At 39.0% G+C, this 18,960-nt stretch overlaps 1 protein-coding gene across 10 annotated transcripts in view; it reads right to left on the reverse strand.

The window, feature by feature from the left end:
• Window positions 1-18,960, reverse strand: part of mgmt (O-6-methylguanine-DNA methyltransferase) — a 356,274-nt gene that overhangs the window by 309,077 nt on the left and 28,237 nt on the right. For 5 of the 10 annotated variants that reach the window (XM_048609133.1, XM_048609139.1, XM_048609136.1 and 2 more), the window contains exons 2-3: window positions 14,782-14,844; window positions 9,685-9,732 (exon numbers count right to left, since the gene is read on the reverse strand). In XM_048609133.1, the coding sequence (XP_048465090.1) occupies window positions 9,685-9,717 (33 nt within the window). In that variant the 5' untranslated portion in view covers window positions 9,718-9,732; window positions 14,782-14,844. The remainder of the gene's footprint in view (window positions 1-9,684; window positions 9,733-14,781; window positions 14,845-18,960) is intronic. The other 5 variants (XM_048609132.1, XM_048609140.1, XM_048609137.1 and 2 more) reach the window with 1 other exon arrangement.

Below are 18,960 nucleotides of genomic sequence, written 5' to 3' on the forward strand. Positions count from 1 at the left end.
GCTGCTTGGCCTGCTGTGTTCATCCAGCTCTACACCTTGTTATCTCAGATTCTCCAGCGTCTGCAGTTCCTATTATCTCTGAAACATTTCAGTAGGTCTTTGACTTGTGGAGTCAGCATTTGTCTCATATCTTCGACTTTGCCAGAGTTGAGACCGATTCTGCATCCTGAATATGCAGCCAAAACAAAATCTAAATTACACTTTATCTGGCACTTCTTGCTGTTCAAAATAAGTTCTTTGTGGTGAGCGACTGCAAACAGTGAGTGAAGGGTCTGATCATGCTCTTCTTTGGTTTTGCCCATTGCCACAATATCATTTGCAGTACATGTTATACCAGGCATATCTTCTGTAATTCCGTCCATAAGCTGGAACACATCTTTGTTGATAGATAAACTAAAAGGTAATCTCTGGAAGCCACATCTTCCAAATACAGCTCTGAAGGTAAGTAAATGTCTTGTTGAGATATCCTGGCTAGTTGTACCAAACAATATCCAGGTTTGACATTCACAGTCAAGAAGAATTTAGCTCCTGTGAACTTGGGATTTAATCCCTCTCGTGTTGGAATCCTGTGTGGGCATCAAATTAAGGAGAGTTTTAGGTGTGTCAGATCTTGACATATCCAACAGTATGCACATTAGTGAACTACACCAGTCTGTGTGAAGGTCCACATGACAAATGATGCCATTATATCTCATGTCATCCAAGTCCAACTTAAGCTTTTCTTTTATACGTGAACACAGCACTTTGAGAAGATAAACTGTTGGAATTGCACCTTTTTTGCAATATGGTATCACCCACTTTGAAGCTTCGACTGGATCAAATCTGCCCAGATGCAATTGTTATAAATTCAGGACTGACTCAATGGAAGTATTCTTGGTGTCATTTGCCAGCCTGGATTCCTGTTGATCTCATGGATAGCTACACTTTTGAGAGCAATACATGCTGATTGTCCTAACACTACAGGTCCACTTATGTCTACCAGTGAAAGTTTTGGCATTTGCATGCTGAACTGCCTTGGTTGCATTGCATTGTTAATATTTCAATGCAGGGGATGGCATCCCATCACATGGAGTTCATTTAGTAGTTTTCTAAAGTACCACTGAGTTCCAATGATCTCAGTAAATGTCCTTCAGAACTCAGACTGGTAGGATATTTGCATTAACTCCCATGTCAGTCTTGGTTTCCAGTGCGTGCTTACACTGTTTGCTTTTAGCAAACATGTGTGTAGCAAAAGCTTTTAATTGGTTGATTTAAAATTGATACATTGTGTCATGTTCATATTGTAGAAAGCCTGTTTTTCTTCTGGTTAGAGGCTGTTCCACTTAACTTGGGCATTTCTGACAACTTTGTGTATCAGGTTATGCACATTTCCAGCATATTGCTTACTGCTTACTGCTGTTGCCGTATGCTGCACTTATTGTTTGATCCTTATTGTAACCTCTGGCTTCATCTTCAGAGCCAGATTTCTTGCATAGATCGACCTGGCATTCTTTTATTCTGCATGCTCGCAAAGATTTTCAAATGCAAGACAGCTTCATGGTAGGTGCAATAGACCCTACTTGCTACACAGCTTGCTGGCTTTCTGTGCCAAGGCCACAATGTCAATACTGATTGGTGCACCTAACGTTTGCAGGTCCTGTTATCTGACTGCACTAGTTTAACATTTCCTGCCACCTGCTAGCAGTGAAGCCATGCCGTGCATTTGTCCTTCAACTCTCTGTTTGAAACCATCAATCTTCCAATTCCCAAACAAGATCCTGTATAGCATTTCTCTAGTCGATGCAATGCTATCAAACATTAACCCTACGTTCCTGTGTCCTCCACAAATCTCCATCTCAACAGATAGCAGTCACATGCACCTCCACCCTGTTGTTCTTACACTCCAATTCCTCACAGTCACTCTCCTTGAATGCTCACATCCCATCCTTAGCAATTAGTTCACTTTTAACAGTCCTAACTCTCTGTCTTTCCCTATTGCTGGGGAGGCCACAACTCTAGGGAAACGGGAGAACTGAGAAATGGAGCTGCAGCCAGGACCATGCTGACCATGATGAAGGATTTTTGCAGGTCAACAGCAATGACAGCAGAACAAACTGTCCTTGCTGGAGAGATAGATGGGTGACCCAGTGACGTATGACAGCATTAGATATGTCAGGGCCAAGTGAACTCAACTGGCATTCATGCTGGATTGATGCTTACCAACATATTATATGCTAACTATACTATGCTAACCCATTTCACCAAATTCAGCACTACCTCATGATTTTCATCTCCTACAACAGCATTGAGCGTGCAGGCAGAGGATATATGGAAGCACCCCAAGAAGTCCTCAGAGGAGGCCTAGCAGTCTGAGAATGCACTGTCATATGACTCCTTGTGCGCCTTCCATCAGTGCAGATATACACAACTCAGTACATCCTCCATCATAGAGAAGGAAGAAGACTACGTGGTGAGAAGCATATTGTATCCGAGCAGAAATAGGCCCTGAAGAAAGGGGCCAAGTTGGAGAAGGTCTAACTTCCTTCGAAGCTGTCAGACATTTAAACTCTCCTCAGACACTGAAGCTCAAAAGGTCATCCACAAAAATGAGAACGTACGGAGAAGCAGTGGGAAAAGGAGGTGCTTCTGTCACAATTTCCACAGTGCACATCCTTGGACAGAAAGCTGAGGAGTTCATCTCTAACAAGACATTGAGAGCATTTGTGTCAACATAACAAGTAATTAATGTTAAAAAGGAAATAGGTGATTGCTGTTAACTGATGTTTAGACAAAGGGGGAACAGCTGGGACTGGGGTAGACAGCTGTGGGCCTAGTATGATCAAGAAGGTCTGCACAAAATAAGTCTATGTCTGTTTGTTAGAATCTGTGACTATTGCATCGATGGTCTACATTGAAAGAGTGATAAGCTCAGAAAAATCAGATGTGGGAGGCCCTGGCTACATATTAACCCACAGCTGAATACTGGTTATACAACATCGATTAAGACACCAGCTTAGTGCCTGATGCCATTTTCATATGCAACCAAATGACTTCCTGTTGTTGGTTAAGAGAACTGCAAGTAGACACTTAGAGTGAACATGGAAAAAGGGTTCATGAACATAATTGCTGGGTCATACTGCACTTACCCTTGGATCAGTGGGACCAGTAAAAATGCATTATATGCAAGTCATTGGCTTGCTCTGTTGTCGTCGAGATGGTGATATGACTCCCGTTGTATCTCCCATGTATCTCTAACAAGGTTACTCACAGTGGTTCGCAGGAGAGTTTGGAGTTGGCAATCCTTGTCCCCAAGGAACCAGCCGCTGAGGCTGTATGTTGGAGCGATTACCTGTGGTTCCTTACAACTCTGAAGGATGAAAGAGTCATGGCAGCTTCCTGGATCACCATCTTTCGGTGTTTGTCTAACAACTGCATACACAACATAGAACAGTACAGCACAGTACAGACCCTTCGACCCACGATGTTGTGCTGAACTTTTACCCTAAACCTAAGGTCTATCTAACCTCCACCCCTACCTTATACTATCATCCATATGCCTATCTAATAGCCGCTTAAACGCCCATAATGAGGCCGAATCCACTACCCTCTCTGGCAATTCATTCCACGCCCTGACCACTCTCTGAGTAAAGAACCTACCTCTGACGTCTCCCCTATATCTACTTCCACTCACTTTAAAACTATGCCCCCTCTTAATAGCTACCTCCACCCTAGGAAAAAGTCTCTGGCTGTCCACTCTATCTATACCTCTGATCATTTTGTACACCTCTATCTAGTCACCTCTCAGCCTTTGTTGTTCTAAAGAGAAAAGCACTAGCTCTCTCAACCTTTCCTCGTAAGACCTTCCCTCCATTCCAGGCAACATTCTGGTAAATCCCCTCTGCACCTTTTCCAATGCTTCCACATCTTTCCTGTAATGAGGTGACCAGAACTGGACACAATGCTCCAAATGTGGCCGAACCAAAGTTTTGTATAGCTGGAGCATAACTTCATGACTCTTGAACTCAATGCCTCTATTAATGAAAGCTAATATACCATACGCCTTCTTAACAACTCTATCCACCTGGACGGCAGCTTTCAGGGAACTGTGGACATGAACCCCGAGATCCCTCTGCTCCTCCACACTGCCAAGAATCTTTCTGGTAACCATGTATTCTGCTTTCAAATTTGTCCTTCCAAAATGAATCACCTCACACTTTTCAGGGTTAAACTCCATCTGCCATTTCTCAGTCCAGCTCTGCATTCTATCAATGTCCCTTTGTAATCTTGAACAGTCCTCCGCACTATCCACAACTCGACCCACCTTCGTATCATCCGCGAACTTACTAACCCACCATTCCACTCCTACATCCAAATCATTTACAAAAATCACAAATAGAAGAGGACCCAGAACAGATCCTTGTGGTACACCACTCGTAACTGAGCACCATGTTGAATATTTTCCGTCCACTACCACCCTTTGTCTTCTAAGGGTCTGCCAATTCTGAATCCAATCTGACACTTTTCCCCCTATCCCATGCGTCCTTCCCTTCTGCATGAGCCTACCATGGGGAACCTTATCAAACGCCTTACTTAAATCCATGTACACCACATCCACTGCTCTACCTTCATCCACATGTTTGGTCACCTCTTCAAAGAATTCAATAAGGTTTGTGAGGCATGATCTACCCCTCACAAATCATGCTGACTATCACGAAACAAACTGTGCCTATCCAAGTGATCATAAATCCTATCTCTCAGAGGCCTTTCCAATAATTTGCCCACCATATGAAGGAAATGGAAGCCCTTTCGCTGAATAAATATGTGTGGCTGATCTAATAGCACAGTTTACTGTCTATGAGTCGCTGTATGTGGAAATCCTGCAAGCAGCAGCAAAACCATCAGTCTCTGCACTTGACTGATCTCATTGATCTCAAAGTTAATATCGGTGGAAGCCTCCACAAAGAAGGCGCAGGCAACCTGACTGCAGTAGATATTGGCAGCAGATTGTAACATCCTAAAGCAGTCAGCAATAGATCCCTAGAAACACCAGGTCAGAGAAATTCAGGGCTATGGTCACCTAAACAATCACAGGAAACCACAGGATGGCCACCTCTTGGGCAAAGACCTTCTTCTAGAAAGCTGCAGGTGCCCATAGCTACCAGCCACCTGAGCCTTTTGAGGCACTGCTCAAGAGGTCAGGGAAACGGACCTGTGGCTGATAGATCATGTGCTGAGAACATCACCACTTTTGAGGTGCAACCCTGTGTCCATCCCCTCTGTTCCATGCAGCTGGATGAGAAGGCAGCTGCTGCTGGATTTACTGGCCATCACTGGGGCTGCTAGTCTGGAGTAAACTGCATCTCCTCCGAAGACGTTCTAGCAACTGCAGAATGTCTGGCATCCTTGCTGCAACAAAGTCTCACAGGCAACAATGTAAGAAAAATCTCAGTAGAATGCAAGGCACTTCACGGCAATTGAACAAAGTATCCAATTGAAATGCCATCAGTAAATTTAGGATCAAAGAACAGCTTCTGCTAATTGTAAGCCTTTCACTGTGGTTCATCACAGACTAGTTCTGTAGAAGGGTCACAGGACTTGGAACATTGCTGGCACACCTGCTGAGTTTCTCCAGCAATTTCTGTTTTTGTTTCATCACAGGCTTGTTGGTTTCACCCATTATACTTGCGGTATCAAGCAGTTTTGCTGCAAAAACAAGATCCTGCTCTGTACTTTCCCTTTATAACCTGGTGAGGTGCAGACACAGTTTGGAACCTGCACTCTGGTTTAAAAAAAAAACGCACAATCCTGGACTCAGAACAGATCCCAGAGAAAGCCAGAAGTGACAGAAATTAGGTCAGGATCTCAATCGTCAAGTTAAGGGGATTAAACTCCCACAACAACTGGACCTCGCTCCTATGTGGCTTGGGAAATACCCCCTTATCCATTGCTCTAAAGGGTTTTTATTTCAGAAGACAATGAAGAGGTGAAGGGATGCCAGAGTGATCAGATGGTAGGAGAATCTTCATAAGTGATGGCACTGTCAATAGCATCTGGTCATAACACCCCTCAAGTTGCTTGCTTTTAGCTTCTTCCAGGCCTACTACTGGGGAAACCTGCAAGAATAGCCAATTGCGCAGAAATGTGTCAAACAGAAGATGCCGCACACAGCAGGGCCAGCACTCTCATTTCCTTTCACTTTCAGAAGCAGCAGAGCATAGCGTGGCTGCCCAATTTTGGCACACTGCTGCATTTTATAAACCTCAAAGGGGATAATGATGGCACCCAAAGGTCATCGAGGCCCTCGGCACAATGTCACAGCTATATGAGTAGAAAGAAGTTCCACTCCATCAAAATATAGTGGTATGGTTACAAAGTAAAACATACACCATTCATCATATTTGTATTGTAAGATAATCATAACTGCCAGGTTTATTTGAAAGTGAATGTAGTTTACAAGGATGGGTCTTTAAAGACTAAGTTCAGCCACTTCTACCTTGGTTAATGGAGTCCTCACAGATAAAAATAGGGCACAGGTAAAGCAAAAACTATGTAGATATTCTCATTTAGCATTCCACTGTGTACCTTGAAACAGTATTGGAAGAGGTCAATGACAGATGACAGATTCAGTGCTTTCTTCTTTGTTTTTAACAATACTATTGTTAACCTCCAAAACTGATTTTTGTACAGCTACTGCAGCACTTCTAATGCTTACTGTAGGCCAACTAGATTCCTCTCACTATACCACATCTCCCACTGGCAGCTTGCTATGTAAGCAAGAGCTCAGCATGAATAGAAAATATATTCAAATCAGGACGGGCTAGGAAAACTTACTGCACATTAAAAGTCTGTGGGATCTCCTTCAGCATACTGTTTTTAACCACAAAACAGCAGATAACCAGAAATACTGCAATAAAGCACGATTATACAAACAAAAAATGGAGCTGTTAACTATAGAGAAAAAAAATACAATTACTACTATATAACAGTATTATGCTATGTAGTGTATACAATATAATATGTCATCCCACTGTAAAATTGAAAAATGATAAGGCTGCTCTCTCATTTGAGATAGACAACTGGTGGTGAGTTTACAGTAGACAAACAGGAGGCTGGAAGAACACAGTAAGCCAAGCAGCATCTGGAGGAAAGGAGCAGTCAATGTTTTGGGTATTACCCTTCTTCAGGATGCTAAAAACAGGCAGTCACAACGCCTCAAGTAAGGGGAGAAGTTGACAAGGGGAGTCCTTCATGGTAATCTGAGACAGTGCAGGATTTGAACCCACGCTCTTGGCATCACCCTACATCACAAACCAATCATCCAGCCAACTGAGCTAACTGACCCTCAATAAGGATAGTGTAATAACAGTCATGCAAACTTTATGCACACTTTTTCATTTTTGTCGGTAGTGATAATATTTTTGGTCATTCTTTTAGACCACAATCACTGACTTGCACAGGGTAAAATACTAAGGCTAGACCCTTTAGGGGTCTGAATGATAATGGGGCTAGGGGCAAAAATCTGGGAGAACCATGGAAGAAGTTGGATGAGGCCCTTCTTTGCATCAGGCTCATTTTCAGATGGAGTTCCAGTAGTGGAGATGAGATTCATCTCAATGGCAGAGATAGGCTGGATCTGAAGGAACAGAGAGAAGATGGTGGCAATAATGTTGGCAGAGCAGAGAAAGTCATTGATCTTCTTCCTACACTGCTGGATGTTCCTCCACATCAATGAGACTGTACCCCTGGGTGACAACCTTTTGCTAGGATTTCAGAGTCTCATGTTGGAGCATCATCCGGCAGTCCTGGGAGAACAGAATGCCCCCAAAGCAGGATGCCAATTTCCCCTTCTCTACAATGTCTGATGCAAATATCAGGAAACATGCAGGGCAGCTCTAGATTGTTTACCTGGACAAGAGTGGCAATGAGCATTAAACATGACGTGATGCCAGTGATGCTAGTATATTCCAGAATATCCCAGCAATGATGATTAATGCTGGCGAATGTAGGATCAGGCTTGCATCAGACACAATGCACTCCATTAAGGGGTGTTAGGTAGTTAATGGGATAATTTTGGCAAGATAACATGAGTAAACACACTTGGTCTGATGCAGAGAAATCTTCCCTGAAACTGATGCTTAATCATAAAATGACAAGAATCAGTAATCAGTCCTTTGTGCAATTTAGGAAAATTGTTATGAATTAGGAATTAAAATGTCACCCCTTTTCTTCACTTTTTGCAAATTTCAGGCAGAGATACTCACAGGACAACTAAACAAAGAGGAAGCACCATTGGACATTCTACTTTTATTCCACCATGATTACCTTGGAAGTAACGCACACCTTGTCTGCACCACTTCCATTCCAAGTCAAAAATAACAATTTGTCATGTATCATTTATAAAGCAAGAAAATTCCACTGAGTTTCACAGGTAGAAATAAGCACTAAACAAAACAATGATGTATTAGAAGGGCGACTAAAATTTTGGTCAGAGGTAAATTTTAAGAAGAATCACAGATTTTTATTTAATGGCACTGAAGGCTACTAAATTGGAAACTCTGGAGACCAATGAGGGATTAATTTTAAAATTTTCGCAAAATCTCTGTTCAGTCAATTGAAAGAAGTGTTCAGTTTTTTTAATTCATGTGAGGTAAACAAATCCATCATTTATCCTGCTCATCAATGTAACCTTTCACTGCAACTTAACCATCTATTCTACCGTGAATGATTTAAATACATTAGGCAAGGATTTTCACAAACAGTAACAATGATGTTGAGTCTTACAAGGACATACTTGCTAACTGTATTTGATGGACAATTAATAATCATTAATATAGTTTAACCCTCTTACAATTATTACATAATCCACAACTCAACGGCAGCATGCTACATTCTATTAGTCATTTTGTGCAGCTGAGAGATCATGCACCAAGCACGCTTTGGTTTAAATTGAAGAAAAGAAACAATTCATCAAATGCAGAAATAATGTGACAGGTTTATCATGATTCAAACAGTAAAAGTTAAAACATTTTAGAAAGAAAAACATGTAAAACAGTGGTGAGGGCTCATTATATTTGTAATTGAGTAATTGACTGCTCTCACTTCCCATTCTTCTTGCACTAATAGAAAAGACAGTGTCCTTTAGGACAGTGACCTGATTCTGTTTAAATGATTTTGATACATGAGGGCATCAAGATATCTCTGCTCTGCTGCTACATAAGCAGAAAAGTAGCAATTCTCTCTTCCTCATCAGTATACTTATACAGCTTAGGTTAGCTAATATCTAAGTAGTACAGGGCCTGAGTGAGTACAGGGCCTGGGTGAATTGATTTCTGCTTGACCATGGAAGAAGGTGGTATTCTACTGTGAACTCTAATTATTTTTGTTTGTCTTTTTATCGCGGGGGGGGGGGGGGGGCAGGCGAAAAGCAGTAAAACTCAACATATGGAAGAATAGTGCTTCATCTTATTAATCTCTATTCAACAGAAGATAGATTTGTGATGGGGAAAGGTCCACTGATGCCTGTTACCAGCCATGACAGCGCTACAGAGATTTACACTGCAGCATCAATCTTGTCAACTAGATACCAAACAGTGACTGCTGGACACTGGGGAAAAGCACAATACTGCTATATATGTGAACTCATTTGTAATGTTGTTGCTTTTTTGATTCATACTTGTATGTCAGGATATTTTCATTGGAACTCACTTTTTGATGAAGTCTCGCTGCCATGTTAGCCATGTGAAGCAGTTTCTGCTGTAAAAGTAGAAAGAAGCAGCCTGTTAGTAACAGATAAGAAACGCAGTATGCACTTTTATAAGTAGTTGAGAACTAGCCTGTCAGCTGTACTATTTATTTCACACATGATAGTGATTTGGTTTGTGATTACATAAACTAGCCATTATGACACTTAATGTTCAAATACGAATTGCCTGAATAGAAAAGGGAACTTGTTACTAGCAAACAGGAACCTATGGGCTCCACAGGTCAACTATCATCTGTAATAGGTCACATGCAACAGTTGAGAAGAATCACTGTTGTCACACAGTCTCAACTACTTTGATCTCAGGAAAAGCATATTAGTAACAGCAAAACTGTAGATTAATGACAAACGTCAGAGATGAGACGATCTCTACTGCAATTAAACCACAATGAATATTCTTTCTCATTTCAATCTTCAGTTTAAATAGCCTTACTCGAGCCCTTGGGGGAGAAAAAACAAAACTAGTAAGCTGACAGACTCATTGCATCATTTTAAAGAAAACCACTTTAAAACAGTCAATGTCAATAACTCCACAAGTTAACCTGCAACTAAGATTTTAAAAATGTTAGCAAACCTCGCATCACACATGCAACAACAAAAGAAAAGTAACTGCAGGATTTGTAGTGGTTTTATCAGAATCCATGTAGAGAAAGGAGGCCATCTCTAGATTATTCAATGATGAGTTGGCCAACCATTTTATCAAAATATCACAAGAATAGAAAAAGCAGACCATTCAACTCATTGAGCTGATCTGCCATTTAATAAGGTCATGGTTGATTTTATTGTGGCCTTAATTCCACTTGCCTATCTGTTCCCCATAACCTTTGGCTCCTTAGTCATTCAAAAATCTGTTTGACTCAGCTTTGAATATAATCAATGACCCAGCTTCCAATGTTGTCTGCAATAACAATTCCAGAGCCTTAGACAACAAAGAAATTCATCCACATCTTCATCATCATCTTAAATGGAGGTGAGAACAAATATTTTAAAACAGTAACCCCTAATTCTACATCATCAAGAAAAAGGGAACATTCTCTCAGCATCCTGTCAAGTTCTCTCAGAGGCTGTAGATCATCTCTCATTCTTCTGGAATCCAATGAGTATTGGCTCAGCCCTGCTGGACTTTCTTCATAAGGCAATCTCTTCATCCCAATAGTCAGTCTGGTGAACCTTCACTGATTTATTCTAATGCAAGTATAGGAACACAAGAGCAAGAATAGGTCATTCAGCCCCTTGGCACAAGCTCTGCCATTTTAGGTTATGAAGGGTCATCTAGCTCAATGCTATATTCCCATGCAATCTGTATATCCAATGATGTCATCAGTAATCAGAATCAGTCGTCAGAAATCTATTAATCTCTGTATGGAACTTACTTAATGACTCAGATTCCACAGCCCTCTGGGGTAGACAGTTCCAGACATTCACTATCCTCTTCATCTCAGTCCTAAATGATTCACTTATTATTTTGAGACAATCAGCTTTGGTTCTGGAGCTCACTGCCAGGGGACACATCCCTCCGGTAACTGTTCTATCGCTTTAAGAATTCTCTACCAGATCAAATCTTAGTTTTCTAAACTACAGAGAATACAGACCCAGTCTCCACAGTCTCTCCTCACAGGACAATCCCACAAGGAATGGTTCTGGTGAACCCCCACTGCACTCCCTCTATGGTAAGTACATTGTTTCGTAGGCAAGGGGAGCAGAACTACATACAATTCCCCAGCTACTGTCTCAACAGTGCTCTATAAAAGTAAAGCAAAACTCCTTTACTTCTGTACTTGAGTCCTCTCGTGTTAAAGGCTAGCATGCCAAATCACTCACTGCATCTACAAACTAGCTTTCAGTGACTTAAAACAAGAACACCGGTGTTCCTTTGTTACGCTAATATGTTAGCTGCAAACCTACGCGCTTTAATTCAATTTACTAACATTCTGCAAGGGGCTTTACCAAAGCCTTCTGAAAATATAAATACATCACTTCCGCTTGTTATCCCTTATTGACTTTTTATAAGAACTTCATAAAACTCTCAGGTTTGTCAAACAATTTCCCTTTCATAAACTCATGCTGACCTTTCCCAATTAATTTCTAAATATCCAATAATCACATTTTTTTTTTTTTAAACAGATTCTAGTATTTCCATTCTGGTGGAAAGGCTAACATGTCTGTAGCTTTCACTCCCTCTTTTTAAAAAAACCATGGTGTTACATTTGCAAACTTCCAACTGCAGGTGCCATTATAGAATTAGCAGAATTTTGAAAGATGATCACAAAGGCATCCATTATCTCTGTAATCATCACCTTCAACACTTTCAGGGGGAAAGTCATCAGATTTTAGGGATCTGGCAATTTTGAGTCACATTATTTTCTCCAATGCTACTTTTTTTAAAAAACAAATACCGATTTCTTTCAGTTCCACACCCTCAATAGATCCTTGGATCTGTATTATTTCAGAGTCATGTCGTATGCCTTCTTCTACGAAGACAAAGGCAAATCACTTACTTAGGTTCTCTATCCAATCCTTATTTCCAGTTCTTCTGTTTATGGCTGTAATGGACCCACACTTGCCACTGATAATCTTTGCCTCTTAAAAACCTACAGAAACTTGGTTTTGATGCTTCTTGTTATTTTATATACTAACCTCTCTTTCTTTAGTGATTTCATGGTCCTTTTTTTGCTGTATTCTAAAGTTTTCCTAATCCTCAGCCTTACAACATTTAAGGCAGCTTTGTAAATCTTCTCTTTCGGTCTAATATGATCCATAAGTAAGTGTGTTAGCCAAGGCACTCCAGCTTTTCATATTGGATATTTTTGCCTCAACGAATTTTTGTTTTGAAAGCCAAGCATTAAATTCTCTAAATACTAAGCCTTGCCTGCTTATCAAACATGCTAAAGCATTTTTCCAATTCACCACAGCCACTTTCTCTTACTTTCATATTTGCCCTGGTTTAGATTTAAAACCGTACTTTCAGATTGAACTCCATTCTATTCAAACTTAGTAGAGACTTTGATCCAACTGCGGTCATTATTCCCAGAAGTTTTTTTTTCCACAACAAGATTAATAATCAGCACTTTTCCTATACATAACACTATATCTAAAATAGCCTATTGCCTAGTTGGTGCCTCAACATATTACTCCAGAAAAATTCTCTCACATTCCAGGAATCCTTCCTCCACAGCATTGGTGCTTATTAGATTTACCCAATCTGTATGTAGGTTAAGGTCACACAAGGTTACTTTCAACCCTCTTACTACATGCACCTCTAATTTCCTGATTAATACCATACCCCACACTACCAGTAGTTTGATAATAATGGTGTAAGCCACCATTGTTGACTGCCCTTGCTGTTTCTTAACACCAGCCAGTACAACTTAGCAATATCTCACTTTAAGTAAGGAGATCAAAACTACACACAATACCTGAAATAGAGTCTCATGCTCTATATAGTCTCAATGCTCTATATATTTTTAACTTCACCATCTTGCAATAAAAATAGGGAAGTATAAAGTCCAACTTTCCATTTGTCTTCCTAACTATTTGCAGTAACTGCATTCTTTTTTATTCATGCATAAGAATATCCAGTTCACCCTGTACTGTAACATTCTGCAGTCTCTCTCCACTTAAATAAGTTTCTACTTTTCACTCCACTAGTTCAGTTTACCAACCTGAAAGTGACCTATTTATTCCAATACTCTGTCTCATCTTAGCCAATCCTCTGAGATAGTAGGAACTGCCAATGCTGGAGTCTGAGATAACAAGGTGTGGAGCTGGATGAACACAGCAGGCCAGGCAGTATCAGAAGAGCAGGAAAGCTGACGTTTCATGTCTGGACCCTTTTCTGAAGAAGGGCCCAGACCCGAAACGTCAGCTTTCCTGCTCCTCTGATGCTGCCTGGCCTGCTGTGTTCATCCAGCTCCACACCTTGTTAGCCAATCCTCTATCCATGCATAAGATATTAGACCCATCTCCTATTTCAAGCACTACTGTATTCTTTTGTGGCACATTATCTTATATCCAACATCTACTGGTTTCCCTGTATACATCCTGTTTCTTACATCCTCAAAATAATTCTAATAACTTCGTCAAATGTCATTTTCCTTTTGCAAAACCATGTTGGACTCTGCCTGATTATATTACAATTTTCTAAATATCCTGCTACTATCTCTTTAATAATGGATTGTAGCATTTCCCAATGACAGACGTTGATCTGAGTGGCCTCCAGTCTTCCAACTTCAGTCTTCTTCCTTTCTTAAACAGGAGGTGTTACATTTTCAGTTTGCCAGCTGAGACTCTTTCCAGAACCGAAAGAATTTTGAAAGTTTACAATCAATACATCCACTATCTCTGCTGCCACTGTCTTACAACTCCAGGATATAAGACCTTTTTTGCGGTATTTCAATACCCAAACCTTTTCAAACTTCCCGTAAGCCAAGAAAAATATTTTTCTGGAAATCCAATTTTTTCCCCAAATTTCAGAGTATTAATGTAATAGTTAATGAAAACAAATCTGCAAATTGCTGCTTTTGCACTGTAAATCTCTATAAAATCATTAAATTCATTCTGCAAAGAAATAGTAGTAAAACAAAAGAACAGTTTTCTTTTAAGCAACCAGAAGCACTATCCAATCCACCTTGTAATTTCAAATAAATACTTATCATGTTACTGATTAAGGGTATTGTAAACTACATCTTTGTGTAAAATTATATTAAAAAACTGTACATTAAATTTTTGTAAAATGAAAAATTGGAAACCACTGAGTCAATCTGTTTTAATTGGGTTCCTATGGAATTGCCATACAACTACATTTTTCAATATACCGTCCCAAAGGTCCCATGCACACTTGTAAAATATAGTTCAAATAGCCTGAATTGTTTTTACATTGGAGCATTCACAGGCAGATCAATTACTCCATATACCAGCTTAACTATTAGTGACAGGAGATTTTACCATACCAAATCATAATCTTTAACTGATCTATGTCACATTCATGCACTAGGGAAATATCGCACTTAAGACACATACTATAAACGTCTGTTTAAAACTACCTTCAAATTCTATGATTTTCCTATCCCAATACGGTTAGCCTTAGTCTTGTCTAAGAATCATTCCTGTGAGAGAAAAGAAATCAAACCTTAATACTTTCCAAGCCATTTCGCTTCTCATATCGATTTCAAGGATAAACAGAATCAATCATTAATAATTACATTAAGAGATGACCTGCAGGTTAATCATATTCCTTATGACTCCAACTATGGAATTAACAACAGACCTCCTAGGCTATATTACCAATTGCTGAGAAACAATTTTTGATAATTGTCAGGAATTGATGCTCACAATTTGATTTAAAAACAGCAAGTTTAGGGGATTTACAGTTACCGTGGCATATAATGTAATCTGAGCAACATGTAATTTCAGTCAACTTTACAGGGTTTTTACGTTAAAATTCTATAACTAGTGCACATTACTCATTAGAAAAATAAAAGTAATATTTTCTGAGAGTATTGTATATGTTACTGGTGGTAATGTGGGGGGGGGGGGTGTAATATTTATTTTTTGAAGGATACAGTTATCCATTTTCAAATAAGTGTGACCATGTTGATTATCCTCTGCATTTTCTTGTCAAGAAATTTGACAGTTGTCATTTTGTTGATGATAGAAAAACATAAAACCAGAATGATTATAAAATTAATAATGCAATTGACTACTTTAAAATCAACCTCCATGTAGAGTCTAATGATTTTCTAACAATGGCCCTTCAACTCATTGTCAGATGCTCTCCATACTCTGTGATATGAAGCACAATAAACCACAGCTCAATTCATGAATCAGATATAGTATCCAATATTCTCCCAAGAGTTCAACTATTCTTTTTCCCTACAAATTGTTTTAAATAGCTTTTCTTTAATTAACTGTTTCAAATAGAATTTGCTCCAATGCTAAAATACCATTCATTTTGGAAATAGGCAAAGCTATATAACAGTAATATTCTTCAGTATGTGTACTACCTACATGTTGCCAACGCACACTATCAAGAACCAAATAATAGAGCAGACATTGGAAAAGTTCTGTTCTAGATGTGTAGCAATATTATACACTCAATTCAACTCACTGACTATGGTTATACACTGCAATCAGTTGACCAATTATTTCTCTATGATCTGAAACTTACAATGCTTCTGAAGTTTGCACAAATTAAATACATTCGCAGATTTCATTCAATATTTTGAAATTTATACCTGCTGCGATTTTCCTACTTCTTCAAATAAATTATTAATTCGTGCCCTAACAAGCCAAATAAACCATTTTGACTTAAAGCGAAAGGCTAGATTTTACTCAACAGTGAGAAAATGGCACCAAACTGTTAATAACACGAGCTCTTGCCCAGATCTTCAATGTGTTGGTGTCCTGGAACCTACTGTGATTCAAAAGCACTGTGTTCTCTACAGGGTTCCTAGAACGTGTGTGTACAGGGCAAGAAACTATGTATCTCCTTAACAATTACAAGCTTCACAATCTTAACCAGAAAGTGAAGGTTTGACTATTTAATTCAATGTCAAATTAAGTTAAGAAAGCAGAGAGGGAAAGAAAGATGAGATTGAGAGAAAGAGATAAAAATAAAAAGCAAAACAAAAACATCATTATTTTTGCAATTTAGAATCTGAAAAAATGCACACTTTTACACTTAATTATAAATAGTAGAAATGTTGTTTGGCAAGAATTGAGAATGAGAACATTGTTAAGAATTTTTTTTTAAACACTGGCTTTCTGGCAATTTAGTGAGTATATGTCTTGCAAGTATAGCAACTTTTCACACTGTTCCTTGTATTTCAGTGCTGAGTCGAGGTGCAATACTTCTATGGCGCAGATTCTGGAGGACCAAGGTGTTCTGGGCAACAACTTCCCAATTTCCACAAATAACTGTACTTATAACTGCCAGAAGTTAGTAACACAAAACAGAATGCGGGAGAAACGAGCAGGTCTGGCAGCATCTGTAGAAAGAGAAACAGAGTATACGTTTCAAATCTGTTACGACTGTTCTTCATAATGGTCACTCAAAACATTAACTCTGTTTCTGTTTCCAGACCTGCTCACTTTCTCCAGAATTCTCTGTTTGTTTCAGATTTCCAGCGTCCACAATATTTCCCTTTAACTTACATCAAACCTTTGTGTCTGGTCTTCTCTTTCACAATGATGAGCACGCACTGTGAGTTGTATATTTAATTTTTTTTTTAAATTATATGCAGAGATGCATTTACTCTCTACTAGACATTTTGTTCCCACCACCAAATTATTAGTGTTGCTCTTTTCCGTTATCCTCCACCAATAATCACCTACGTTTGTAAATCATTAACAATTTAAAAGCAAAGCAGGTCTGGGGCCGTGTAGCAATTGTGTTTAATTGTATGCAGGTTGTGGGCATGAACTAAGATTCCACTTGACCACATATTAATAGACAATTATGGAAATTATTATGGCTGAGTTAGGAGCTATATGCTTGTTTCACTGTGTAAATAAATGCAAGACAGATTAAAGGCAGCACTATCCTTCACCAACACATAATCAGATTATTACTCTCCTACAAAATCAAGCCCCATGGTCTTGACATATAAATTAACACTTTTGTAAGTCCTTCATATGAAATTAACAAACATCACTGCCGTCAAGATATAAAATACGAGCGCAGCCATTTATAATAGGCAGGATACAGAACCAGCCCACAACTGCAAAACCCAAAACAAAACATCTACCCTAACATGTAATTAGGCAACAGTACCGAACAATATCAAGTGTGCTAATAACTGCACTAACAACCGATTGTACATGAACAATTGGACATATAACATGGTTTATTTCTAAATGTCAAAATCAACATACATTCATATGCAGGCAATTATGTTCAAGTCTTGCACATTTTTTAAAAATTACCCAGAAGCAAGCTCAGTTGATAGTTTCCCATTGCATTCTCCAAGATATGACTTTGGTTGAGGCATATCTGCAAACCAATCTGCACCCATTTCCTCCTGCAATATAAGTTACTGTCATTATCAATAAAATTTGGCATTCTTGCTTTATCTTGGTGAGTGCAAGATTAAAAACTTTGGCACCATGTCTCTGATTTGTTTCAGTGAGATTTTTGTTTAGAGGAAAATGAAAGAGCATTTTGTCCTTCCATTACATTTAAAATATAGTCAACAATTTCAAGGTTAATTTGTAGACCAATTTTTTACAGGAGACAATAACAATGTATAAAAACAGTAATTAAATGCCAACATGTTTTTATAAAATGTCATTTCAATGCGGAATTTAAAAGGGATATTCTGATTGTCAACCTTTTTGTTTTGAGGCTGGTATTATCATAATTCAGTGAACCCTTACTTATATTACGATTCTGAAAATCACAACATTAAGTGAAACAACTTGAAGCAAATCACATTTTCCTTCTGCAGCATCATTCCCATCTGAAAATAAACATGAATACATTTGGTTACAATACAGTTTACATTGATTAATTCCTATATTGCTACCTAAATTAATTTTGCACACTCAGGATTATTTAGCAAATGTCCAGTTGTGGAATTCCATCAATGTTCTACATTGTTGCTTTTGTAGACGCTGATTTGTTGGGTATGGCCAGTACTTTGCTTCTTGAAAACAGCCAAAGAGATCTGTTGTTTAACATAATTCTCCAGGCTTTCAAATACTTGGCCTACAAATCTAACATCACACCAACGCTGAAATTCATGTACCACATTCTCATTTGAGAGAGACACAAAATGTCTTTTTGGCTTGATGACCAATTTAGGATTGTTAGTTTGACTTGCAGTGTGGTTTTTGTACGTACTGGAAATTACAAATGTTAATGCACAGGCCCATGTTCTTTACAGACAGAAAGAACAGGTACATACGCAACATCTGTTCCAACTCAACAAAATAGATGCCACCCAATCTCTGATTCATTTCCTGGACAATGCCTTGACTAATCAAAGTCAACCTGCAATGTTTAAAACTTAACAAAGCTTGACAGTAAACTATCAGTCATCATTAACTAGTGTGCTCTCCATAGCAACGCTTATACCATTCAGAAACTTGTCATTCAATCAGTTATTTTGGTACTTCTTGTCAATTGTCCTGATAAGTGCAAGACCACACGCTCTGATAAAATGAGATAACAAGTTGTAGAGCTGGATGAACACAGCAGGCCAAGCAGCATCAGAGGAGCAGGA

This window comes from Rhincodon typus, chromosome 20 (assembly GCF_021869965.1).
Source record: "Rhincodon typus isolate 14 chromosome 20, sRhiTyp1.1, whole genome shotgun sequence".
Classification (NCBI taxonomy): domain Eukaryota; kingdom Metazoa; phylum Chordata; class Chondrichthyes; order Orectolobiformes; family Rhincodontidae; genus Rhincodon; species Rhincodon typus.